Below are 21541 nucleotides of genomic sequence, written 5' to 3' on the forward strand. Positions count from 1 at the left end.
GTGCAATAAGATATGTAATTAATAAATGGTTCAGGTTAACTTTTGTCCTAAGGACACATGTTAAGCTACATAAAAATAGAAATATAGCATTTAATGATACAAAGAATTTAATGTTTAGATAATTGAATACACCACAAGTTCAATAAATGTTTTCCACATTTATCTTCTTAACATGTGCCCTTAAGGGCACAAGTTAGCATTCTCCTTAATAAATTACGATATGATAATTGCAATAATATAAGATAGGATTCTGCTAACATGTGCCCTAAGGGCACATTTTAAGGTGTATTTAATTAACTAATATCTCATTTAATATGTTTCAAAAATAGTAATAATCAACTTTATTAATTAAAAGATATAGTTCATTATATTTATTACCCATTTAAAAAAATTGCATAGGCAAAATATGATACTTGCCAAATATGATAATTAACTATATTTTTTTTGCTACAAAGCTTTTTTTTTTGGTCAAATTTTTTTTTTAAGTTGAAAACAAAATTAAATTATACTAGTAAGTATTATAAAATTCTAAAACATATTAGCAATTCAAAAGCTAAAATACTACTAACAATCGTTACCATTACAACATAATACTATAATATTCGGTCATGTTCACCGAGAAAAAACAAAAAACACAAGTTAGCATAGATCAAGTATTACCAAGAGTACATATAAGCCTGATTGTTAACAAACAAAAATAAAAATTGGAGTCATATAATTATGGTCGTATAATCAGGCGCGTCATCATAAATCAAATTTGGCAGCATATAATATTTTTGTCTTTCCAATTCTTTTAAATAGGTAATAAATATAGTGAACCATATCTTTTAATTAATAAAGTTGATTATTTTTGAAGTAAATTAAATGAAATATTAGTTAATTAAATGCACCTTAAAATGTGTCCTTGGGGCACATGTTAGCATTTGCCTATAAGATATATGAAAATTTTTGAATAACATTAAACGATAGTTCAACAATAATTTTGGATAAATATTCATATAAAGGAAGGTATATTATGGAAGACTTCCTTATAGACCACATTCGAAGTCTTAGTCATATCTTCACTGTCATCGTCGATGATCAATATTTTTAATCCTTCTTTAGAAGTAACTCTTGAAATCGCAACATACAGCTAACCATGTGAAAACACTGATGACGGAAGATATATCCCAACATGCTTTAAAGATTGTCTCTGACTCTTATTAATAGTCATCGCAAAAGAAATCATTAGAAGAAATTGTCTCCGTTGAAATTTAAAAGAAATTCTTACGTCAAATTGTATCATAGAAAATCTAGGTATGAAAACTTAATCACCAATATTACTTCATGAAATAATTTTTCCTTCAAGAGCATGTTTTCCCAATCTTGTAATAATAAGTCTTGTTTCATTGCATAATCCTAATTTTTTATTCAAACTCCTTAATAGCATAACAGGAACTCCAACTTTAAGTTTCAACTTGTGATTTGTGAGTCCCAACGTAGAAATCGTGTTAAACAATTCGGGAGTATGAACATCATCCGCTGTTTGACCATCTACATTCTGTGCGAGTGGAGTATCATAACTCAAATATGTTTTTTCTTTAGCAGGAACTAAATCCAACATATAATCATTTATTGTGTCGACTATTGAATTTTTAGGAGTTAATATAGCTATATTTTGGAAACATGTTATATCGTTCATGTTTTGTAAAAATTGGGGATATGTGCTTTCAACGATAGAAGCAAGAGGATCACCTGAATTTGGAATCAATAAATCTGATGGACTGTAAAGTTCTAAATCATCGTCGTTGTCATCATCAATTTCTCCATCGCCAACACCCAAACTCATTCAGAAAACAATCTTCTTTGATCCGGAAAGGTTAGGATACATTGTTAGCAAAAGAAACAAATGTGAATTAGTGATTTTTTTCGTAATTAGTAATATAGTCACGTTGATATATACCTAGAGTCAACTACTATTTGCATAAATATCACCTTGATATATATATATATATATTTGCAATAATATGATCAACCATACTCCTCAACATGAACAAACTTTTAAGTTCAGAAAGACATAAAAAAAGTATATTTTTCTTAGCATGTTTAGTTTAAAAAAGTAACTTTTAAATCCAATGATTTTTTTCATTCCCTAAAAAAAATTCTAAGAAAATGATTAACATGTTTAGTTAATTAGTAAAAAATATTGAATTAGGATAACAAAAATGTAAATTTTTTTGAAAAATAAAAACTATGAAAATGTATGATTTGATGATTTGTTAGATTTCTAATTATCGGTTTTTAATTGTTTAAACTATGCAATGTAATTTGATGGTGTTTAATTGTTGTATGAAATTTTTCCTATGAAAATCGATGGTGTTTATCAATTATTGTACATAATTTTAATCACAATTGGTATATTTGTCATAGTGGTTGAAAATATTGCCTTGCATTGAAGGGCTGCGGGTTCGAATCCTAGTCAAGACAAACTTGTATTATTTTTTAATAAAAATTGCAAGATAAAAGTGGAAGGAAAACAAATTAGTTTTAGGGTTTGCTCGAGAATACAAGCTTATAATATAAGATGTATGCTTATAATATAAGAGATTAGGTTTAGGGTTTGCTTGTGTATACAAGCTTATAATATAAGAGATAAGAGATCACTGTACTTGTTCTTTGTTTTCCTTTTTTTATTTACCGCAATTAATCTGAAAGAAGAAGCTCTTATTAAGAGTTTGTTTATTAATCAGGCTCCGTTTGGTTGAGCGGAAAGAAAGAGAAAGGAAAGAAAATTACGCATTCCAAAGAATGAATTTGGACTACTTTACAATTCAAGTTCATTCATCGGTTTCCGTAATTTTCTTTCCTCTCACTTTCTTTCCATCATACCAAACGGACCCTTAAATTCAATTATTACATTAATCCGTTAGTTTACTTCAATTGACAAGGGACATTGCACTATACTGTATGTGTAGTAGGGGTGTACATGGATTGGGCAAATCCGGTCAAACCTACCCAATCCAACCCAAAAAATTGGGTTGGGTCGGGCAATTGGGTGGATATGGATTTTAAAAGTGAAAAACCCATTAAAAAAATTGGGTTATGGGTAAAACCGTACTCAACCCAAAAAATTCACTGACCCACTAGTGTTATGTTTTTTCGAAATATATTTTATAAAAATACTAAAGGTTTTGTCATTTAATCGTTAAATATTTTTATAGTGAAAATAAGTTATACAAATTTTTAAGAAAATAAAAAGATTGAATAATTTTATAAACAAATATGATAATTCATCGCACTATTATAAATAAAAAATAAAAAGATCGAATAATTTTTATAAACAAAAATGATAATTCATTGCATATTTTTAATAGTCAAATAAAGTTACGATATTTTTCAAAAAAATACAATGAGTGAGTTATTTAACTTATTTTTATGAAAACATATGATGATTCTTCATTTAGATATTTAATATTAAAAAAATAGAAAAATAATTTGGTAACCCATGACCCAACACAATCCAATCCGGAAATTAGTGGATTTACCCAACCCGGCTCAATGTTGTAACGGATGGTTATTTTACTTGACGCAATCCGGAATACCCTATGTGGTTTGGGTTGTGGTTTTGGCCAAATCCAACCCAAACCGGCCGACGTGCACCCTGTGGAGTCGAAGTTTGACTTTGAACACTCCAATTATTCATCATTAAGGTTGATTTTATAACAACTAGGTTATTTCAACAAAAAAAATCCGCCACTAAACTATTTCAACAAAATAAAATTGGATTAGGCAAAATTACACTACAAGTCCTTTATCTTATTTTTTTGTAACACTTTGGTCCTTTATCTTTTTTTTGTAACACTTTGGTCCTTTATCTTTTATTTGTAACACTTTAGTCCTTTATTTTTTTTATTTGTAACATTTTAGTCCCTTTTTTTATAACAGTTTGGTCCTTTATCTTATTTTATTTGTAACACTTTGGTCTTTTATTTTTTATAAATAAATAAGATACAGATCAAAGTGTTACGAAAAAAAAGATAAAGGACCAAAATGTTACAAAAAAATAAGATAAAGGACTTGTAGTGTAATTTTACCATTGGATTATATTTTTTATTTTTGTGAATTTTATTACATTAATACAACTGTACAATTTTTTGTTGTTTTTTGTTAGATGATGTATCTTACTTTTATTACAGTACTTTTATTACAGTACTATGTACTATAGTACTGTACAATTTTTGTTAAATGATTGTATCACGCACTTCTTCAATTTTTTGTTAACGATGATTTTTTGTTAACAATATAAGCCCCAAAAGATCAAGAAAACAGCCATATCGCGCACGTGTATATAGTTTTAGACTTTTAGTTCTAAAAAGTATGTGGTCTTCTTCAAGTAGTTGAGATAAGTTAAAGAAGAGAAATTTTTTTTTCCTACCCCAACAATCTTCACTTTACCCCAACAATCCTATTTGAAATGACAAATATACCCTCATATATAATGTAAAACTGGAAAAAAAAAAATCATTATTTACCCTAGTCAAAAAAGTGTTCCGGTGTGAGTTCGGCGAATTTGAGCGAGTAAGTGCAATTTTACATACCGGTACACTTTTTCGAAGTGTGCCGGTTCGATTTCTTTACCGGTACACTTGAAAAAAAGTGTACCGGTATGCATATTCATACCGGAACACTTTTTTTCAAGTGTACCGGTATGAATATGCATACCGGTACACTTTTTTTCAAGTGTACCGGTATGAATATTCATACCGGTACACTTGAAAAAAAGTGTACCGGTATATTCGACGTCTGCGTATCATATTACATACGGTACACTTTTAAAAAAGTGTACCGGTTCACAGTGATTTTTTTTTTTTTTTACAATTTTTTTTTTCAGTGGTGCGTACAAGAGGAGGAGACGGTAGAATTAGGCATAACAGAGGACGCGGAGAGTCTCGGCCACATCAGGAGGAGCCGGAAGACGATGAGATGCCGCCAGTGCATCAGGAGCAGGTTGAGGAGCAGGTTGAGGAGCAGGCTGAGCAGCAGGCTGTGCAGCAGGCTTGGCCTGGAGGGCCGATCGATACGAGTCTTTTGACTCGATACGAGCATCATGTTGCTCGTCATGTATGGTTTGGTCAGGTACTACTTTGTTTTTTTTGTTATTATTTGTTAAGTTATATTGATCATTTTTTTTAATTTGTATTGTTTATACTCTCGTTACAACTGTTAAATCCTTATTTTACATACAAATTTAGTGTTAAAATATTATTATAGTTCATTTTCAATGTCTTATGATATGCATCCAATTATCCGGTCTAATTTATTATTCACAATGTTTTTTTATTAAATATATGTAGGAACGTGTCGAAGGTGACAAAATTGAGCTACGAATAGTATCTTTAGGAAGAAAGTTAGCTGACAGGATTCCTGATCACCATCCTCAAGTTATTCAAGGGTGGTTGAATATTTCGGGGTTGTGCTGGCTTGAGCGGACTAGCTTGAAATTTACCGATCCGCAGCTTATATCCGCATTTGTTGAGAGGTGGCACCCTGAGACATCGTCATTTCACATGCCGTTCGGCGAGATGACTATTACTTTGGACGATGTGGCATGTCTTCTGCATCTACCTGTTAGGGGTCAGTTTTATACTCCTGTATCAGTTTCTCAAGAACAAGCTGGGGAACTTGCAGTTGAGTTGTTAGGAGAGGAGTATGAATTTGCATTGCGAGAGACTGTAGCGCAGAGGGGTGGTTATTTTTCACAGCAGTGGCTATATGAGAGTTATAATAGGAATGCCAATTTGTACGGGAAATATGACTGCGCAGCTAGGGCATGGATGTTGATGTTGGTGGGATCTACCATTCTGGCCGATAAGAGTTATACACGTGTGGATGCCAAATGGCTACTTCTGTTTAGTGATTTGTCTGCAGTCCATACATATTCGTGGGCCAGTATTGCATTAGTTTGTTTATACGATAACTTGAACGATGCATCCATGTTTTCTACGAGGGCCCTTGCAGGGTATGCGACACTTCTTCAGGTATGCGACACTCACTACAAAGACATAATTTAAATATTGCGTAATTAAATTTTTTTTCTCTTTGCTGTGCAATTAAATTTTGTTTTTATCTTTGTTGCGTAATTTAATTTTCTTTTCTCTTTGTTGCGTTGTTAACAATTTTCTTTTTTTTCTTTTTTGTAACAGTGTTGGATCCACGAGTATTTTCCTACCCTTGGTAGGCGTGCTCAGTCGGATCTTAATTGTGATAATCCTGGATTTCCTCGAGCTATGCGGTGGATGTATAAGCAAGGGAAGACCAAGCTCCCCGATTATCGGCCTATATTGGATGCACTGACCCCTGATGACGTGATATGGCGTCCGTTTGAGACTCACAGAGGTAGCATTCCTTTTGATCTGATTACTCTGTATAGTGGTCATCTGCGTGGATCCACGGTAGTTCCTTACTTGCCCGAGAGGTGTATTAGGCAATTTGGATTTGTACAGTATATACCACCACTACCACCTCTAGCTCCTGCCTACTCTGATATTGATAGCGACTGGATTGGTTATCACGCGTCCGTTGATCGGATCCTTCAGCCGACACGTCCAGTGACATATGCTAGTGAGACTGTACCTGATTACATGTCCTGGTACTATAGGGTATCACATCCTAGACTGTGTCGCCCTGTTGATGGACCACATGGAGCACCACCAGTTCCGCACTATGCACCTGCACCTGCACCTGCACCAGATGCCCCAGTAGACGATGCACCAGCAGATGATGCACCACAAGAAACTGCACTACAGCGTGAGCGGAGATGGAGAGGTATGGCTCGAGGCGCGCTTGAGACATTTCTTACGAGGATAGACGCTGATAGGGATGATGAGGATTTTGAGGAGCTTTTTTTTGCACTAGATGTATGTCGTGGTGCATACCCATGACTAGTTTTTTATTGTTATGTTTTTTTGAACACTGGTTTATGTACTTTTATTTTTGGATTGTGTATTTTGTTGAACTATTTTTACTATATCGTGTACTTTATTTAGATTATGAACTTTATCGATCAAATGTTTTTTATACTTCAATACATTATTTTTTGACACAAATAACGTTGCTAAAGTAGGCATTGCATTTTATTGACATAAAATATTTTTTAACACAATAAACGTTACTAACGAATTTAGATATTTGATAAAACATAAGTAATATAAATATTCGACATAAAATAAACAATTAAAAATTATTCAACAGACATAACACCACTAAGAGGTTTCACCGGAGGATTTAGAAGGTTCCAATATTGTAGGCGTCCGTTTAAGTTTGACATCCAAGACCTTGCTTCATGTGAACAAAATTTCTTCCAATCAGCTGTAACTTCGGGCAACGGAAACCCCTTTGACATGTTTACCGGAACCCAATGATTTCCATTGACAAAACCAATACAAAAAAACCTTGCTGAAGAGGAATATGAAGTCATCATAGGAAAGAAAGTCTTACTAGGTTTACCCAACGTGACGAGAACGACATTATACCTATTTGCTACCAAGTAACCCATAGCAGGTATGGTGAACCATCTAGTTGCTACCAACGAATCTCTCACAACCTGCAAATCTTGTCTGAATAATTTCTCATACAAATTGTTATTATTTCTAAGCTCTTCATCTAACTCCCGGCGGACGATGGACCAACCTTCCTCTGTGTAACCAAGTAAAGATGCAACAGCTCTAAAACCACAATTTCCATCTTCAAGCACATCAGCAATGTCAACAATATGTGGATGCATATGATCAGGAAATTGCCCCAAATATTTCTGAGATGTCAGTTTTTTAGACATCTGAGATAGTTGTTTCTGAGATGGTTGAGATTGTTGCTTCTGAGAGGGTTGAGATAGTTCCTTCTGAGATGACTGTGATTGTTGTGTACACAACCTCTTCGATGTACCTAGATTTATGTAAAAACAAAAAAAAGTTGAATATATAATAATAGAATATAGACATAAAAATATAAGCAATAACTATATTATCAACAAAATAAATTAGTCACCTTGTGAATCACCATATTCTCTTTCAACGTGTTCAAAGTATGATGGATCACGATACACATCATAACCTTTTGGTGCTTTGCCTTTATTTTTGTTCTTCACTCCTCCTCTGGTTTTTATTTTTTCAGGTGGTGGACACAATGAACTTGAGGCTGGATAAGCAAGTTCAAACACTTTACTCTTCAACGCTCTTTTACCAACAATATCAAGTGACCGAAATCGAGTCCATATGGCCTCCATTGCATTACTCATGTCCAACTCATATCCATCCTCTGTGTCATCCTCCAATGGTTCTTCCATAGTTAATTTCTTCCAGTGACCGTGAACTGAATCTAACGGTATCGGTACACCGCTGGTTGTATATCCACTCAATTCACAAGCACAAGGCAACTCACATGTTGACCTAAGTTTGCAACCACACAAGTTTTTATTTGTTCCAACAATGTCAATTCTCTCCATCTCATCAGAAATTAGTGTCATAGCGGCCCTGGAGAAAAAGTTTCTCAAATATTGAAAACATGGACTGCTATGTGTCTTTTCTGTATAGTAAAAACTTTTTTGAAAAGACTTCTTTATTTTGTCAACTTCTAGTCTTATGTTGTCATTCATGCCTTCCAAACACTTGCATAAGTCTCCTTTGTTGTGTTCCAACATTTTCTTCAGTCTCCAATGTGCAGACTCAACTCTAAATATCAAATTGCAAACAATAGTCAATTAAACGCCAAAAAAAGAAAAATATAATTTCAATTTTAAAATAAAAAAATTATACCTATTAGTCGTTGTGTTTCCTAAATGCATCACTCGATTGGTCCATGCTTCAACAAATTGTTCTTTGTGAGGGGCCAACCAGGTGTTATTGACATATTCGACAAAATTGCTTGAATTAACACATGCTTGCTGAAACGCATTCAACCGTTACTGATACTCCACCTCATCCGGACTTTCAACAACATCTCTCCACAAATTTTTCACCTTCTGTTTCATATCCTTAGGTATTTGCACGGTGCATCTCGCATTCACATTTTTGATTATGTGCCACGTACAAAGCATATTAGTAGTATGTGGAAATATATCTTTAATTGCATTCATCAAAGCAAACTCCCTATCAGTCAAAATTACTCTAGGAAATATATCTTGCTTTGTAATCAATTGCTTCAGCTTACCTAACGCCCAATGATAATTGTCCGTCTTCTCAGATTCCATGTAAGCAAATCCAACAGCAAATGTCATGTTAGTTGACGTTATGCCAGCAATTTCAAGCAGTGGCTGTCTATATTTATTAGTTTTGTACGTGCAGTCCATAACCAAAACAATGGGAAACAAGTTCAACAACTTGATTGAATCTGGATGCGCCCAAAAAATATCACTCAAAACATCGGAGCCATCATCTTTTCTTCTATTCCAGCTGACATATTTTGCATCATCTAACAACTGCAGCAAGTGTTGCAGCTCTGTTCTGGAACCTCTTTCCTGTATTTGCATCATGTGTCTTTTCCTATATACAAGTGTGGCATCAACAACAAACTCTGGATTTTGATCTTTCAAATCTAAAACAATGTGTCTTGGTGCTACTTTACGCTTTGTCAAATCTTGAACACGTTTGTTTTCATCAGCGGTTAAACGTGCCTTGCGAGGATGACCATGATATTGGTCAGGTAGCCCGTGGTTGTGAACTCCATGAATAACCTGAACTTTCCATCCTGAACCATCTGTTGAAGGTGCAGCTCTAATTTTAAATGGACAGTTACACTTTTTCGATGCAGATGTCGTGGAACTTTCTGAAGAGTCATACTTTCCACCTTTGTCACAACCCAAAATCAACTTGTCATTTCTTCCTCTTATTCCGTTCTTTTTATCCGACCGAGTAATGATAATACCGACTTTATTGGCATCTCCAACATCTCGAGCCCATTTGACAACATCATCTGCGGTAGCAAATTTTTGATGAGTTGTAAAAACATCCGTAGTATCTACCAACATTTGACTTGTATCGTCGAGATAAGCCATATCTGTTTAAAAATAAAAAAAAAAAATTAAAATTAAAAAAATTAAGAATAACATACCGGTACACTTATTACATACCGGAACACTTTGACTACCGGAACACTCTAAAAAAGTGTACCGGTATGTATAATGATAAACGAAATATAATTAACATACCGGTACACTTTTTAAAAAGTGTGCCGGTAACATTAACGTACCGGAACACTTTTTAAAAAGTGTACCGGTAAAATAAACATACCGGAAACGTTATAAAAGTGTACCGGTATAATTAACATACCGGAACACTGTTAAAAGAGTGTACCGGTAAAGTTAACTTACCGGTATGGATAATTGCTTACCGGAACAGTTTTTCGTGAGGATGAAAATTCTACCGGAACAGTATAATACGACAAAAATTGTTTTTTTAAAATATATTAATTTTTAATAAGGGTATATTGGGTATTTTTAAAAAAATGTTGGGGTAAAGTGAAGATTGTTGGGGTAGGAAAAAAATTTTTCTAAAGAAGAATCTATCTATTAGTACAATGTGTTTCTAAAAATATAATTTTTATAGTGGATTGTTTTTGCTTTAAAATAAATTTAACAAAGAATTTATTTTTCTTGACTAACGCAAAGAAATTTTTATAAAAGTTTTACATGGTATTTTATTATTTTGTTACAAATTTTTTAATGTAGTTTTGATTATGTTGCAAGTCATTATGGTAAAATTATAGTCACTAAACTATTTGATAAAAATAAAATTATTACACAATCTAAATAGAAACAAAGCAATCCAAAAAAAAAATATTACGATGTTTTTGTTGTCAATCGAACAATTTAGTTCCGACATGTTAAGGGATTGAATGATCAGTCGTAGAACAATCATGCGAATAAAATCAACCTTAAGATTAGTAGAATCATAATACACAATTATAAACTCAACTTAAAACAATATCAACTGTTAATTTAAGATCCAACATTTAAAAATGTCAAACTGTGTAACGCATTAAATGCACCAAATCTAAATCCATGTACAAGGGACCTAGGTGACTAGAACTACGTGATATGGTTTTTTTATGAAAGAACTATACATGGTAGTTTTTTTGTTTACATGAAGAGGTCCTTGTGCTATTGTGTGGTTTTGTCTCTGGTGAATTTTTAAAGAGATGATTTTAGTTGATAATTGGGTGAAAAAGGTAAAGGAGTTGAGTGAAAAAAGTAGTCTCGGGTTCAACTCTTACATTCAACAAAAACTAACAAATTAACTACTAATATTGGTTTTAAAAATAAATAAAAAATGTACCATGCAGTCCAACTCCGAAGAACTCACTCTTGTTTAAGTCATGAAAGAAACGAAGAGCAATAATAACAGAACAATGAGCCTTTACCATTTGTATGTCATTTTATACAACAGTTTCTTTACAAACAAACTACAAAACCATGTTTCTTAATGTCTTACAGCTTAATTTATTGACAATTACCAGTCACTCGACTCGATACATCCACAATGGCCTGGACTGGCATATTTCATAATAATATTATTCCCTTTTTCTATGGAAATTTTATCTCTCAAGCCCCAAGTGAGAAGAAACGAAAAAAAAAAAAAAGATAAAAAGTTGGCCAACTGTAACTATTACTTAAAAGAAACTTCAGAAGTACAGCCAGCTATGGGAAGATCACTTGGGGTGCATACGAGTGCCCTTTGCTGTAAATGTCTCAGACTTTGTTCCATGCTGACTTGAACCATCTCAGCCAGCATCTTCTTTGCTTTACCAGATTGATCTTCCCCATCAATTTGAGATATGATGTTGCATACTATATTCTCGAGAGTGTCGGGTTGAATTTCAGATCTTGGATAAGGAGATTCTCTTAGTAGTTGCAAAAGGGTGCGAGCTTTTGTCTGAGACTTTGGTGTTCCGTGAACAGTGAGCTCGAGTAAGCCTGGAATCACACCTTCTTTAAGAATTGGTTCCCTGTATTTACATCGATCACTCTGGCACATTGTCAGTAGTGCCCCAACAGCATGCTCCCTACTTTGGAGAGTGCCGTTTTCGAGAACCTCCACAACTGCAAGAATCCCACCTTCCTCAGATATCAAGGAAGTTCTGCATTCGTCGTAATCCACCAAGGGTTCTATCAAAGCACAACATTTTTCAGCTGTTTTTGAGGACTTTTTGCAAGTTTTGAGGATATCAACTATGAAAGGGATTGGATTTGTTTTGAGAATAATGCTAAGAATATCAGGATATGTTGATAAATTAGCGAGAGCCATAACTGCATCGGCTTTTGCCTGTGGGCTTCCATCTTTAAGAATCTCCACAAGAAGGGGAATTGCGCCACAAGCACTAATAATTGGTTTGTTGGTTGAAGAGGCTGATAGTGTGAGCAAAGCTGCAGTTGCAGACGCCTGCAGATTTGTATTTTGTGACTTGAGGAAACTAAGTATTGGTTCTAATGCTCCGGCCTCCACAATATTGATTTTATTCCTGCAAGATAAGAGCAGTTATGAGCATGACTGAATTATCACAAATTTATCTAGCAAAAAGTTAATCAGTACTATGGAATCTAAAATAAAGAGCACAAGGTACTACAGACAAGATAATTGGAGTTCTAGTTCATTCTCCAATCACAAGCTGGGAGGTACCTAATCAGGCCTAAGATTCAAGATACTAATCATGGTTGTGCTATAATGAGTAAAGAATAATAAGACTATTGAGGGCAAGACACAGTAAAATTTTATTTAATTCCCCTGCTTAACACACTTGTTGTGATGGATAGATTGTACCATTAATTAATTTCTTTGCTAAGCACAATTTTTCATGATGCTGGCTCATTTATTAATTCAATGACCACTTTTGTGGTTGGACAAATAAAGACTCTTACAACAACTCCCCTAGGACCCAAGAAAGGTGAGGGTGGAGAGAGAGATGGAAACGTAAAAGTACTGTCCTTTTTCTCAAAAAGCATCTAGAATGGCAATAATTATGTATTGAAACACAAGCCAAAACAAGAAATTTTAGGCCATACTTGTTTTGCATATAAGTAGTAGATGAGAGGGTGGGAAATTTGGATGAAAATCACTTCAAATTTGCTTGACATAACAAAAATGTAGGGAGGTTGAAAGTAGCCTACGATTCATGTCCACTTCACAAAGTTTGGTCACTCTCATATAGCATGAAAGTGATTTTCCACCCTCTAAGCTAGCAACCATTAGTGAGATTTGGAAATCAATACCTTCTTCCACAGTCTCAGTTCATACTTCTATTTTCTGAACTTGTCATTTTCCACCCCCTCAGACACGAATAACCCCCTAAGACCGGAAGGTTAGGACCCAAAAAAAGGACATCGTCGAATTTTTTTTGAAACATAGACTAGAATCTCATTTTTATTCTATTTCTCTAAAGCAATACCCTCAATGAAAAGAGGAGTATACTCTAGTTAAATCACTAGTTTGAAAGTAAAAGTGTAAAAAAAAAGGTTGAGATGAGAACAATTAGAACCTTAGGAAGGAGGTTACTTCATGAAGAAGAAATAAGCAAAATAAAAAAAAAAAAAGGAAAAGAAACAAAAGGTAAAAAAGAAAGTGCACCATGAGAACCCAAAAGGAAATCCACCATCTAATTGGATAAGCTTTGACAACAAAGAATCTAATTCTTTCTGATGACATAGTATGCAATATGCATGATTCAAGTTATCAAAAACAATAATCATTAAAAAAATCAACTTAATTGACATTATATTCTAGTAGTCATAAGATGACATTTTCCTCACTCCTCACCATGAAAAACAAAAAATGGAAAAATGTAACAGAAAAACACCAATTTGAATACTTGTTTTCTCTTTTATCATGAAGAATTCAATGAATCACAAGAATATGGTAAATTACCAACGTAAGATGAGAAAAGTCATGAACAAGTTGCTTTATAACTAACCCCACACACCCCAACCCATTATTCCTAACAACTATACCTTAGGTAGAATGGTAGATTATGAAAACCAATAACAAAAAATAAATAAAATACAACTCAAATTTTCTATATTTTCCCACCAACCAATGAAATCTAAAGAGAGGTAAGAAATTAAAGAAAATAAAGGGACCCAACAAAGAACAAAATCCTAGAATAATTCTTATTACAAATACATCAGTCAATGAAAATTCCTAAACCTTAAAGTATTAGTACCCGTACATGCTACTAGTATACAAATTATAAAGGAATTGGTTATATGCATATCTATTTTTGTCAAGCTGGTCTCTGAGACTAGACTCACAAACTACGCATGAAAAAGTAAGGAATCCGGAGTTCGAATCTCAACCCATCCGAACTACCAATTGAGCTGGATTAATGGTATACATGTCTTATTACTATAAAAAAAAATTAAATATAAAACAATTTTCTTGTTTGCTCCTAGCATTCTTATGCTAAAGAGAATCCTAACGTTATGCATAGGATACGGATTAATTAAAATAATAAAACTATTACATAATAATTAATAAAAAAATAAACTTTAGATTTAATTTAGCTTTATTTAAACTTTAGATTTAGATCGAATATCCAACAAGTCCCTGGCTTCAAGGCATCGCATATTACTATATTATTTTAATAAATCGCACAAATTCCCAAATATCAAAACCACGTAAAACAACAAAATCTAAAATAGAAAGAAAAAGCAAAATTCAAATTATAACAAAACCACTACCAATAATCTCTATGCACGAAAATTTAAATTTAAATTCCAATTCCGATTATTGATTAAATTAATTTTTTTCCTCCTTCAGATTTTAAATTTTGATTTCTTGTACAAATTTGTATAGAAAAAGTGCTTACTTTTCATCTTTAACAGCGAGATTAAGCAAAGCAAGGAGCGCAGGTTCATGTGACTCGGGAGAGTCAACTCGGAGCATAGAAACGAGTGGACCGACAGCTTCAGAGAGCTGACGCCGACATCGGTGTGAAGTTTTGGTGAGTTTCCGTATATCACGCGCGGCTTGAATCCGCAACTCCGGCACGCCGGATTTGAGAAGCTGAAGTGCACGGCGAACGGCTAACGGCGTTTGTGGCTCCTCCGTTTCTAAATAGATTGTGTCGGTGGTTTGTCCTTCAAATGAACAGGTGGATGAAGAAGATGAACAGGAAGAAGGTGAATGAGGACTGTCCATTGAAGAGAGAGAGAGAGAGAGAGAGAGAGAGAGAGAGAGTGTGGGGATTTGATTTTTTGAAATGGAAATGGTTGGGTGGAGGTTATTAGAGAGGCGTTAAGGAACAGTTTATGAATGTTGATAACTTAACTTATAGGACAAATGCAAAGTCACATGGAGAGAGAAAGAAAGAAAGAGAGAGTGATGTAGAGAGAGAAAGAGCAGTTGTTGTTGGTTTTTTCTTGGTGGTAGTTTGGTTAAATTTTTGGAATTATTAAAAAAACACTGCTATTGATATTTTTTGGATCTAAATATAGTTTTAACTTGACAAATTTACTATATTATTCGTAAGTTGAGTTTTTAGATACATTAAAAAGTAAATATATTTAGTATATAATATAGTCTAGATACATTAATTTTTGCAATGTATCTAAAAAACAAATTTCTTCTTATATTAAGAATCGGGGCGAGTATTTTATTTTAGGTGAGTTGGGAGGTTAGGTAAAAGGTATTAACCCTATGTTTTTCAGAGGAATGAGTCCGATAATTTAAACTTCGGCTGCGAAATAAGTAATGTCTAGTTGAAAGTTGTTTTCATAAAGAATCAAATTCAGATTCACCCGAAATGTTCATCTTAAGAAAAGCTCATTAACCATTTGAATTCAATATTTTGATTAAATAAAAGTTATGTTTTGAAATAAAGTAATCAACTAAACACGAATTAAACATCAATTATTTAAAGGGATCGAAGTTTAAATTAAAATATTTAATAATTATAAATTTAGAGACATGATAAGATAAAGATACAGATAAGACATTACATTTTTTTTGGCGGAGGAGGGGTTGAGAGCATTGATGAAAAGGGTGGTAAATTTAGGATTTGTTAAGGATTTTCAAATACCAAACTCATAAGAAGAAATATCGCACCTCCAATATGCAGATGATGCTCTTTGAAGGTGGGAAAAACAATTGGGGGTTTGAATTGTTTTTTCTTTTTCTAAAAACTTCTTGCTAAGATAAATAGTTTGTAAGCAAGACAAAGTAAATAGAACAATAAGGACAAGACAAGAAAACATACAAAGATTTATACTAGTTTATTATTAAATAGGGTTACGTCCAGTCCTCTCACTAAGAAAGCTTAACACTATAATCATCAAGATTACGATGTCTTAGACACTAAGTCCAAGACTCCCTGCTCATACACCTAATCCAAAACTTTCTTGCTCAAGGTACTACTGACCAAGAGACTTTTATTTGCTCAAGGTGCTAGTGACCAAAAGACTTCAAGTTGTCTTATCTTCAAGACTTTTTACAATCAGATTTAACAACACAAAATGCACAAAATGTTTGATGAGATTACAAGTTTGTAAGAAAACTATCTAAGTGTTTTGTACAATATTGACATACAAGCGTTAATCTTCAAGTTGCTAAGAGTTCCAAATATATAGGAGATATGAATATAGTCGTTGATGAAGACTTTTCTTATACAATCTATCCATTGGAAAGCTAACTAGCTTGGTTACTTTCCTTTCTTCAAATGATCATTCCAGTTCCATAAATAACTCCAATCATTTTCCTTAGATGAAATTATCCGTTGAGTTTTCTTAGAAATGATCTTTCTTCAACATTGTTGGGTGTGTGCACGCTTCCTATAGCATTTAATGCGATTAGGGGTGCTCAAATCCAAACCAATCCAAATAAAAACCGAAAACTGATCCAAAAAAATCGAAAACCGCAAAAAACCTAAGTTTTTTGGATGTGTTTGGATGTTCTTTTGTGAAAACCGCTGGATCGGATCAGATTTCGGATTGATTTCTTAAAACCGATCCAAACCGAACCAAACCGCATACATATATTTTAATATTTATTTATCTTTTTATTAGTATATATATATATATATATATATATATATATATATATATATATATATATATTGCATTAACTTTTTTTTTCATTTTAAATTTTGTTAATTAATTTAATCTATTTTAAATTTTGTTAATACTATATGTAAGTTTAATTTAATCTTTTTTTTTACTTTTTATATGTTTGGAATATAATTGGTAATTGTCATTCCAAAATATTAATTTTCAATATATTATATGTTATATTTTACATCAAACTTAATATTTATTTTGTCAAAAATGTCAAACTATTATTTTGTAGTGTTTTTTATAATATTTATATTTATTAAAAAAAATTACAATTTATAATTTTGATATCCAAAAACCGATCCAAATTAAACCGCATAATATTGGATCGGATTGGATCGGATTTTTTTTATTTGTCATCCAAAACCGAACCAAACCGCAAATGAATTTATTTTTAGATCGGATGAATTTTTGCCTCAAAACCGATCCAAACCGAACCGCGAGCACCCCTAAATGCGACATGTACAAATTGTTTTACTAATTTGAGACTTCGGAGGCTGCAAGTCTCGATGTTCTTCTTCAACTGATGTCTTCTTTATATAGGCAATGAGAATGAGACCGTCGAAGAAATGTATCCGTTGGAGAAGTCGTTGTAGGAGCGTTATCTTGAGCCTTGTGAGTTACAGAGAGTTGTTGGACTTTATTTTTGCAACAGTCGTGTTGAAGCTTTGCTCTTTGGGTAATAAATACTCATTTATTCTTTGTATATCTGTCAACTTCCAAAACAGGAAAGTACACTGGACTAAATAGTTTTTTTTTTCTTTTTTTCTTTTTCTGCTTTATCCTTTCTACAAGTTAGAACCTTAAAGACATCTTTTGGTCTTTACAAGGTAATAACACCAATGGTCTGTTCACTCAGAGGCTGACGTCCCAGAGGCATTGTTTAGAGCATGGACATTCAGAGGCAGAACATTCAGAGTCTGCCTTATGTTTCTATAGTCTGTTTCTTAAGACTTGTACGTAGGATTCTTCAGAGGCATTTTCAACGCGCTTGCTTCTCTTGGATACTCTTTGCCTACGAGTGTACAATAAAATGTCTTCTTTAACCTACACACTTAGAAAATCATTAGTAACCTCAATTGTCCTTTAAATACTTTGTTATCATGAAAACCTTAGAGAGATATTAACAACTCAATTTTGTTCCAACAAATGCTATAAATCGTTAGTTGGTCAAGTGATAATTGACGCTAGATTTGGTAGGCAAAATCACGATTCAATCCCCCACAACTACGATCGGGAGGGGATTGAAACCACTTGTTGCCAAAACTGACCCTAAACCAGATTAGGCTGTCTAGTGAGTCGAATAATTGTGGTGAAAAAATAAATAGGTGAATGCTTTTTAAAATATAATTTCAGTAAAAATTGATTGAAGGCTGTTTTTTATTAAAAAAATCTATCGGTTTGTGTTAAATTACCAAAGTATCCCAATTGCTTCAGAACCTAGACATTCTGAGGCAGAATATTCAGAGTCTGCCTTATGCTTCAAGAGTCTGTTTCTTAAGACTTGTAAGCAAGATACTTCAGAGGCGTTTCAGCGCGCTTGCTTCTCTTGGATACTCTTTGTTTAAGAGTGTACAATGAATGTCTTCTTTAACCTGCACACTTAATAAGGAAATCACTGGTAACTCCAATTTCCTTTAAATACTTTGTTATCATCAAAACCTTAGTGAGATATTAACAACTCAATTTTGTTCCAACAAATGCTACAAATCGTTAGTTAGTCCAGTGGTAATTGACGCTGAATTTGGTAGGCAGATCACAGTTCGATTCTCCGCAACTGCGATCGGGAGAGGATTGAAACCACTTGATGTCAAAACTGACACAAAACCAGATTAGGCAGTCTAGTGAGTCGGATAATTATGGTGAAAAAAATAAATAGTTGAATGCTTTTTAAAATATAATTTCAAAAAAAATTGATTGAAGGATGTTTTTTATTAAAAAAAAAAACTATCGGTTTGTGTTAAATTAACAAAGTATTGCTTACATGTAACCAAAAAAACAAAGTATTGCTTACCTAAAAATGTTAGTCCCTCCTGTTTTATATATAAGAAACATTTTATTTTTTAGATTCATTTTAAACTTTTAAACTTACGTATCTAAAGTCTAAACAATAATGTAATCTAAATACATAAGACTGAGATATCATCCGGGAAGTGGCTAAAGCACTTGATATCATCCGGGAGAGAGGCCCAGGTTTGGGTCTTGATTTAAATATTCGTAAGACTGAGATCTTTTGGCCTTCATGTGATGGAAATAAACTTCGTGAGGGGTTGTTCCCTTCAGACATTGGGAGGCCGACGTTAGGGGTGAAATTGCTCGGAGGGGCTGTTAGTCGAGATAAATGTTTTATCGAGGGTGTGGCCATGAAGAGAGCTGTCAGGGCTGTTGAGCTGATGCATCTTCTTCCTCGGTTAAGGGACCCACAAAGTGAGCTTCTTCTACTTCGATCATGCATGGGTATTGCCAAACTTTTTTTTGGACTAAGGACGTGTCAACCAGTTTACATGGAAGATGCAGCTTTTTTGTTTGATAAAGAGTTGCGTGGGGCGGTTGAAGACATTGTGGTTGGCGGAGGTCCTTTCTTTGGGGATCTTCAATGGAGAATAGCTTCCTTACCTATTAAGGTCGGGGGGTTAGGGTTGTACTCAGCAGTAGAGGCAGCCTCATATGCTTTTGTGGCTTCTAGAGCTCAGTCTTGGGTGTTGCAAGATCATATATTGAGGGATAGTGGAGTGTGTGGTATGGACGCTGATTTTGACAATGCTTTGGATGGTCTCCGTGATATGATTCCAACTTTAGACTTTAGCAGTTTCACTAGCAAGGACACCGTCCCCTTAAAGCCCAACATGTTTTGGCGAGTGCCCTGTTTAGTAAAATTGTTAAGGACATGGAAGTTAACTTTCAATTGACGACCAGACAGAAAGCAGTTTTTGGATGTTTGCAGGCGGCCCATGCTCAGGATTTTCTTCTAGCTATCCCAATCGAGGGATTAGGTCAACATATGTCCCCGGTAGAATATCGCACTATCCTCAAATATCGCCTGATGATTCCTCTATTTCCTGCTGGATAAGGTATGCCCTGTTTGTCGTAAGGCATGTCTGGATAGATTTGGGGAGCATGCAGTTCATTGTCGAGAGCTTCCAGGCTTCAAATACAGACATGACTTTGTTCGGGATGTCCTTTTTGATGTTTTTAAGCGTGCAGGCGTATCTGTGAAGAAAGAGACACCTGTGAACTTCTTGACTGACCCACTGGAAGGGAGATCTACATTGAGGCCAGCCGATATTTTGGTGTACGGATGGGAAGGAGGAAAACATGCATGTGTGGACTTGACTGGAGTATCCCCACTTGTGGGATTGACGACTGGGGATTTTACTGTAGGACAGGCAGCCCTCAAAGCTGCTTCAAGCAAAGTGGCGAAACATAAGAGAGCGTGTTCTAACAATCAACATGCGTTTATACCATTTGCGTTTGACACGTTTGGCTTTCTAGCACCAGATGCTGTGAATATTTTGAAAAGAGTTCAAAGAGTCATGCATAGCAATGTGGTGTCTCCGAGGTCTCTAGATATAGTATTTAAAAAGATTGGTTTTGCCATTCAAAAAGGGTTAGCGGCGCAGCTTGTTGCCCGTTTGCCTTCCATTCAAGTGTAATTATCCCACGTATATATATATATATATATATATATATATATATATATATATTGCTACATATTTCACACAAAAAAAATTTAACGATTTAAAAAAAAACATAAATTTTATAATGAATCTAAAAACTGAAATATTTCTTATATATAAGACCGGAGGGGAGAGAGTATAAATCTATACAAAATTTATTTATTTGGTTAAGATCTATACTAAATTTAATTTAGAGTAATCTAGAGATGTATTTGAAGTGTTGTGCTATTTTGGGGAGAAAAAAAAGTTAATATTTAATTGTTATTATTATTTTTTTTTTTTTGACACAATTGTTATTATTATTTTTTTTTTGACACAATTGTTATTATTATTTTATTATATGTTTCTTTTGCCATTTGGTCCAGTCTACAATCAACGTGTGTTTTACTAATTTTGTTGGCTTGTCCATTGGTCCAGTTTTATTTTATTATTACTAGTAGCTTTTTTTAGATTTGTAAATTTCCCAATATATATTGTCCACACACGTGTTAAATTGCTTTCATAATTTAAGAATTAAGGTGTGGGGACAATTTGTTTCCTTTTGGAACGATGTAATGGATTTAATTTTATTAATTTTTCTTTTTTACTTTTTTACTTTTTTTTTTTACAATATTGTTATTATTATTACTTGTTGCTATGTAAAACATGCTAAAGTCATCATGGTATATCATTCCTAGGCTTGTTCAAAGTACAGATGAATGAATAATTAACTAGTGGAACTAAAGAAAAGTACTTTTTATCGAATTTGTTTCTACCTGCTTTTTTCTTTCTAATAAAATAAAAGGAGTGGACTATA

The 21541-nt window shown here is 33.7% G+C and overlaps 4 protein-coding genes across 4 annotated transcripts; 1 reads left to right on the forward strand and 3 right to left on the reverse strand.

The window, feature by feature from the left end:
- The first annotated feature begins 4874 nt into the window (after positions 1-4874).
- LOC123918265 (protein MAIN-LIKE 1-like) lies at positions 4875-7085 on the forward strand. Its single transcript, XM_045970274.1, has 3 exons — positions 4875-5115; positions 5334-6017; positions 6183-7085. The coding sequence occupies exons 1-3, from the start codon at positions 4963-4965 to the stop codon at positions 6918-6920; spliced, it is 1575 nt and encodes a 524-aa protein (XP_045826230.1). The 5' UTR covers positions 4875-4962; the 3' UTR covers positions 6921-7085.
- Positions 7086-7107: 22 nt separating this feature from the next.
- Positions 7108-8496, reverse strand: LOC123918266. Its single transcript, XM_045970275.1, has 2 exons — positions 8023-8496; positions 7108-7920 (listed from the first exon to the last, which is right to left on the reverse strand). Exons 1-2 carry the CDS (start codon positions 8477-8479, stop codon positions 7220-7222), a joined length of 1158 nt encoding a protein of 385 aa, XP_045826231.1. The 5' UTR covers positions 8480-8496; the 3' UTR covers positions 7108-7219.
- Positions 8497-8935: 439 nt separating this feature from the next.
- On the reverse strand, positions 8936-10027 carry LOC123913442 (protein FAR1-RELATED SEQUENCE 5-like). The gene has a single exon (XM_045964189.1). The coding sequence runs from the start codon at positions 10025-10027 to the stop codon at positions 8936-8938; it is 1092 nt and encodes a 363-aa protein (XP_045820145.1).
- A 1342-nt stretch (positions 10028-11369) lies between these two features.
- Positions 11370-15301, reverse strand: LOC123918267 (U-box domain-containing protein 4). The gene is made up of 2 exons (XM_045970276.1): positions 14830-15301; positions 11370-12489 (listed from the first exon to the last, which is right to left on the reverse strand). The coding sequence occupies exons 1-2, from the start codon at positions 15159-15161 to the stop codon at positions 11637-11639; spliced, it is 1185 nt and encodes a 394-aa protein (XP_045826232.1). The 5' UTR covers positions 15162-15301; the 3' UTR covers positions 11370-11636.
- Positions 15302-21541: the final 6240 nt, after the last annotated feature.

The sequence above is a fragment of the Trifolium pratense genome, linkage group LG3 (genome assembly GCF_020283565.1).
Source record: "Trifolium pratense cultivar HEN17-A07 linkage group LG3, ARS_RC_1.1, whole genome shotgun sequence".
Taxonomy (NCBI): domain Eukaryota; kingdom Viridiplantae; phylum Streptophyta; class Magnoliopsida; order Fabales; family Fabaceae; genus Trifolium; species Trifolium pratense.

Coding starts and splice junctions, on each gene's coding strand:
- LOC123918265 (XM_045970274.1), top strand. CDS start 4,963: ATGCCGCCAGTGCATCAGGAGCAGGTTGAGGAGCAGGTTGAGGAGCAG. Junction 5,116..5,333: donor GTCATGTATGGTTTGGTCAG/GTACTACTTTGT, acceptor AAATATATGTAG/GAACGTGTCGAAGGTGACAA. Junction 6,018..6,182: donor GGTATGCGACACTTCTTCAG/GTATGCGACACT, acceptor TTTTTGTAACAG/TGTTGGATCCACGAGTATTT.
- LOC123918266 (XM_045970275.1), bottom strand. CDS start 8,479: ATGGAGAGAATTGACATTGTTGGAACAAATAAAAACTTGTGTGGTTGC. Junction 7,921..8,022: donor AGAATATGGTGATTCACAAG/GTGACTAATTTA, acceptor ACATAAATCTAG/GTACATCGAAGAGGTTGTGT.
- LOC123913442 (XM_045964189.1), bottom strand. CDS start 10,027: ATGGCTTATCTCGACGATACAAGTCAAATGTTGGTAGATACTACGGAT.
- LOC123918267 (XM_045970276.1), bottom strand. CDS start 15,161: ATGGACAGTCCTCATTCACCTTCTTCCTGTTCATCTTCTTCATCCACC. Junction 12,490..14,829: donor CTCGCTGTTAAAGATGAAAA/GTAAGCACTTTT, acceptor CTTATCTTGCAG/GAATAAAATCAATATTGTGG.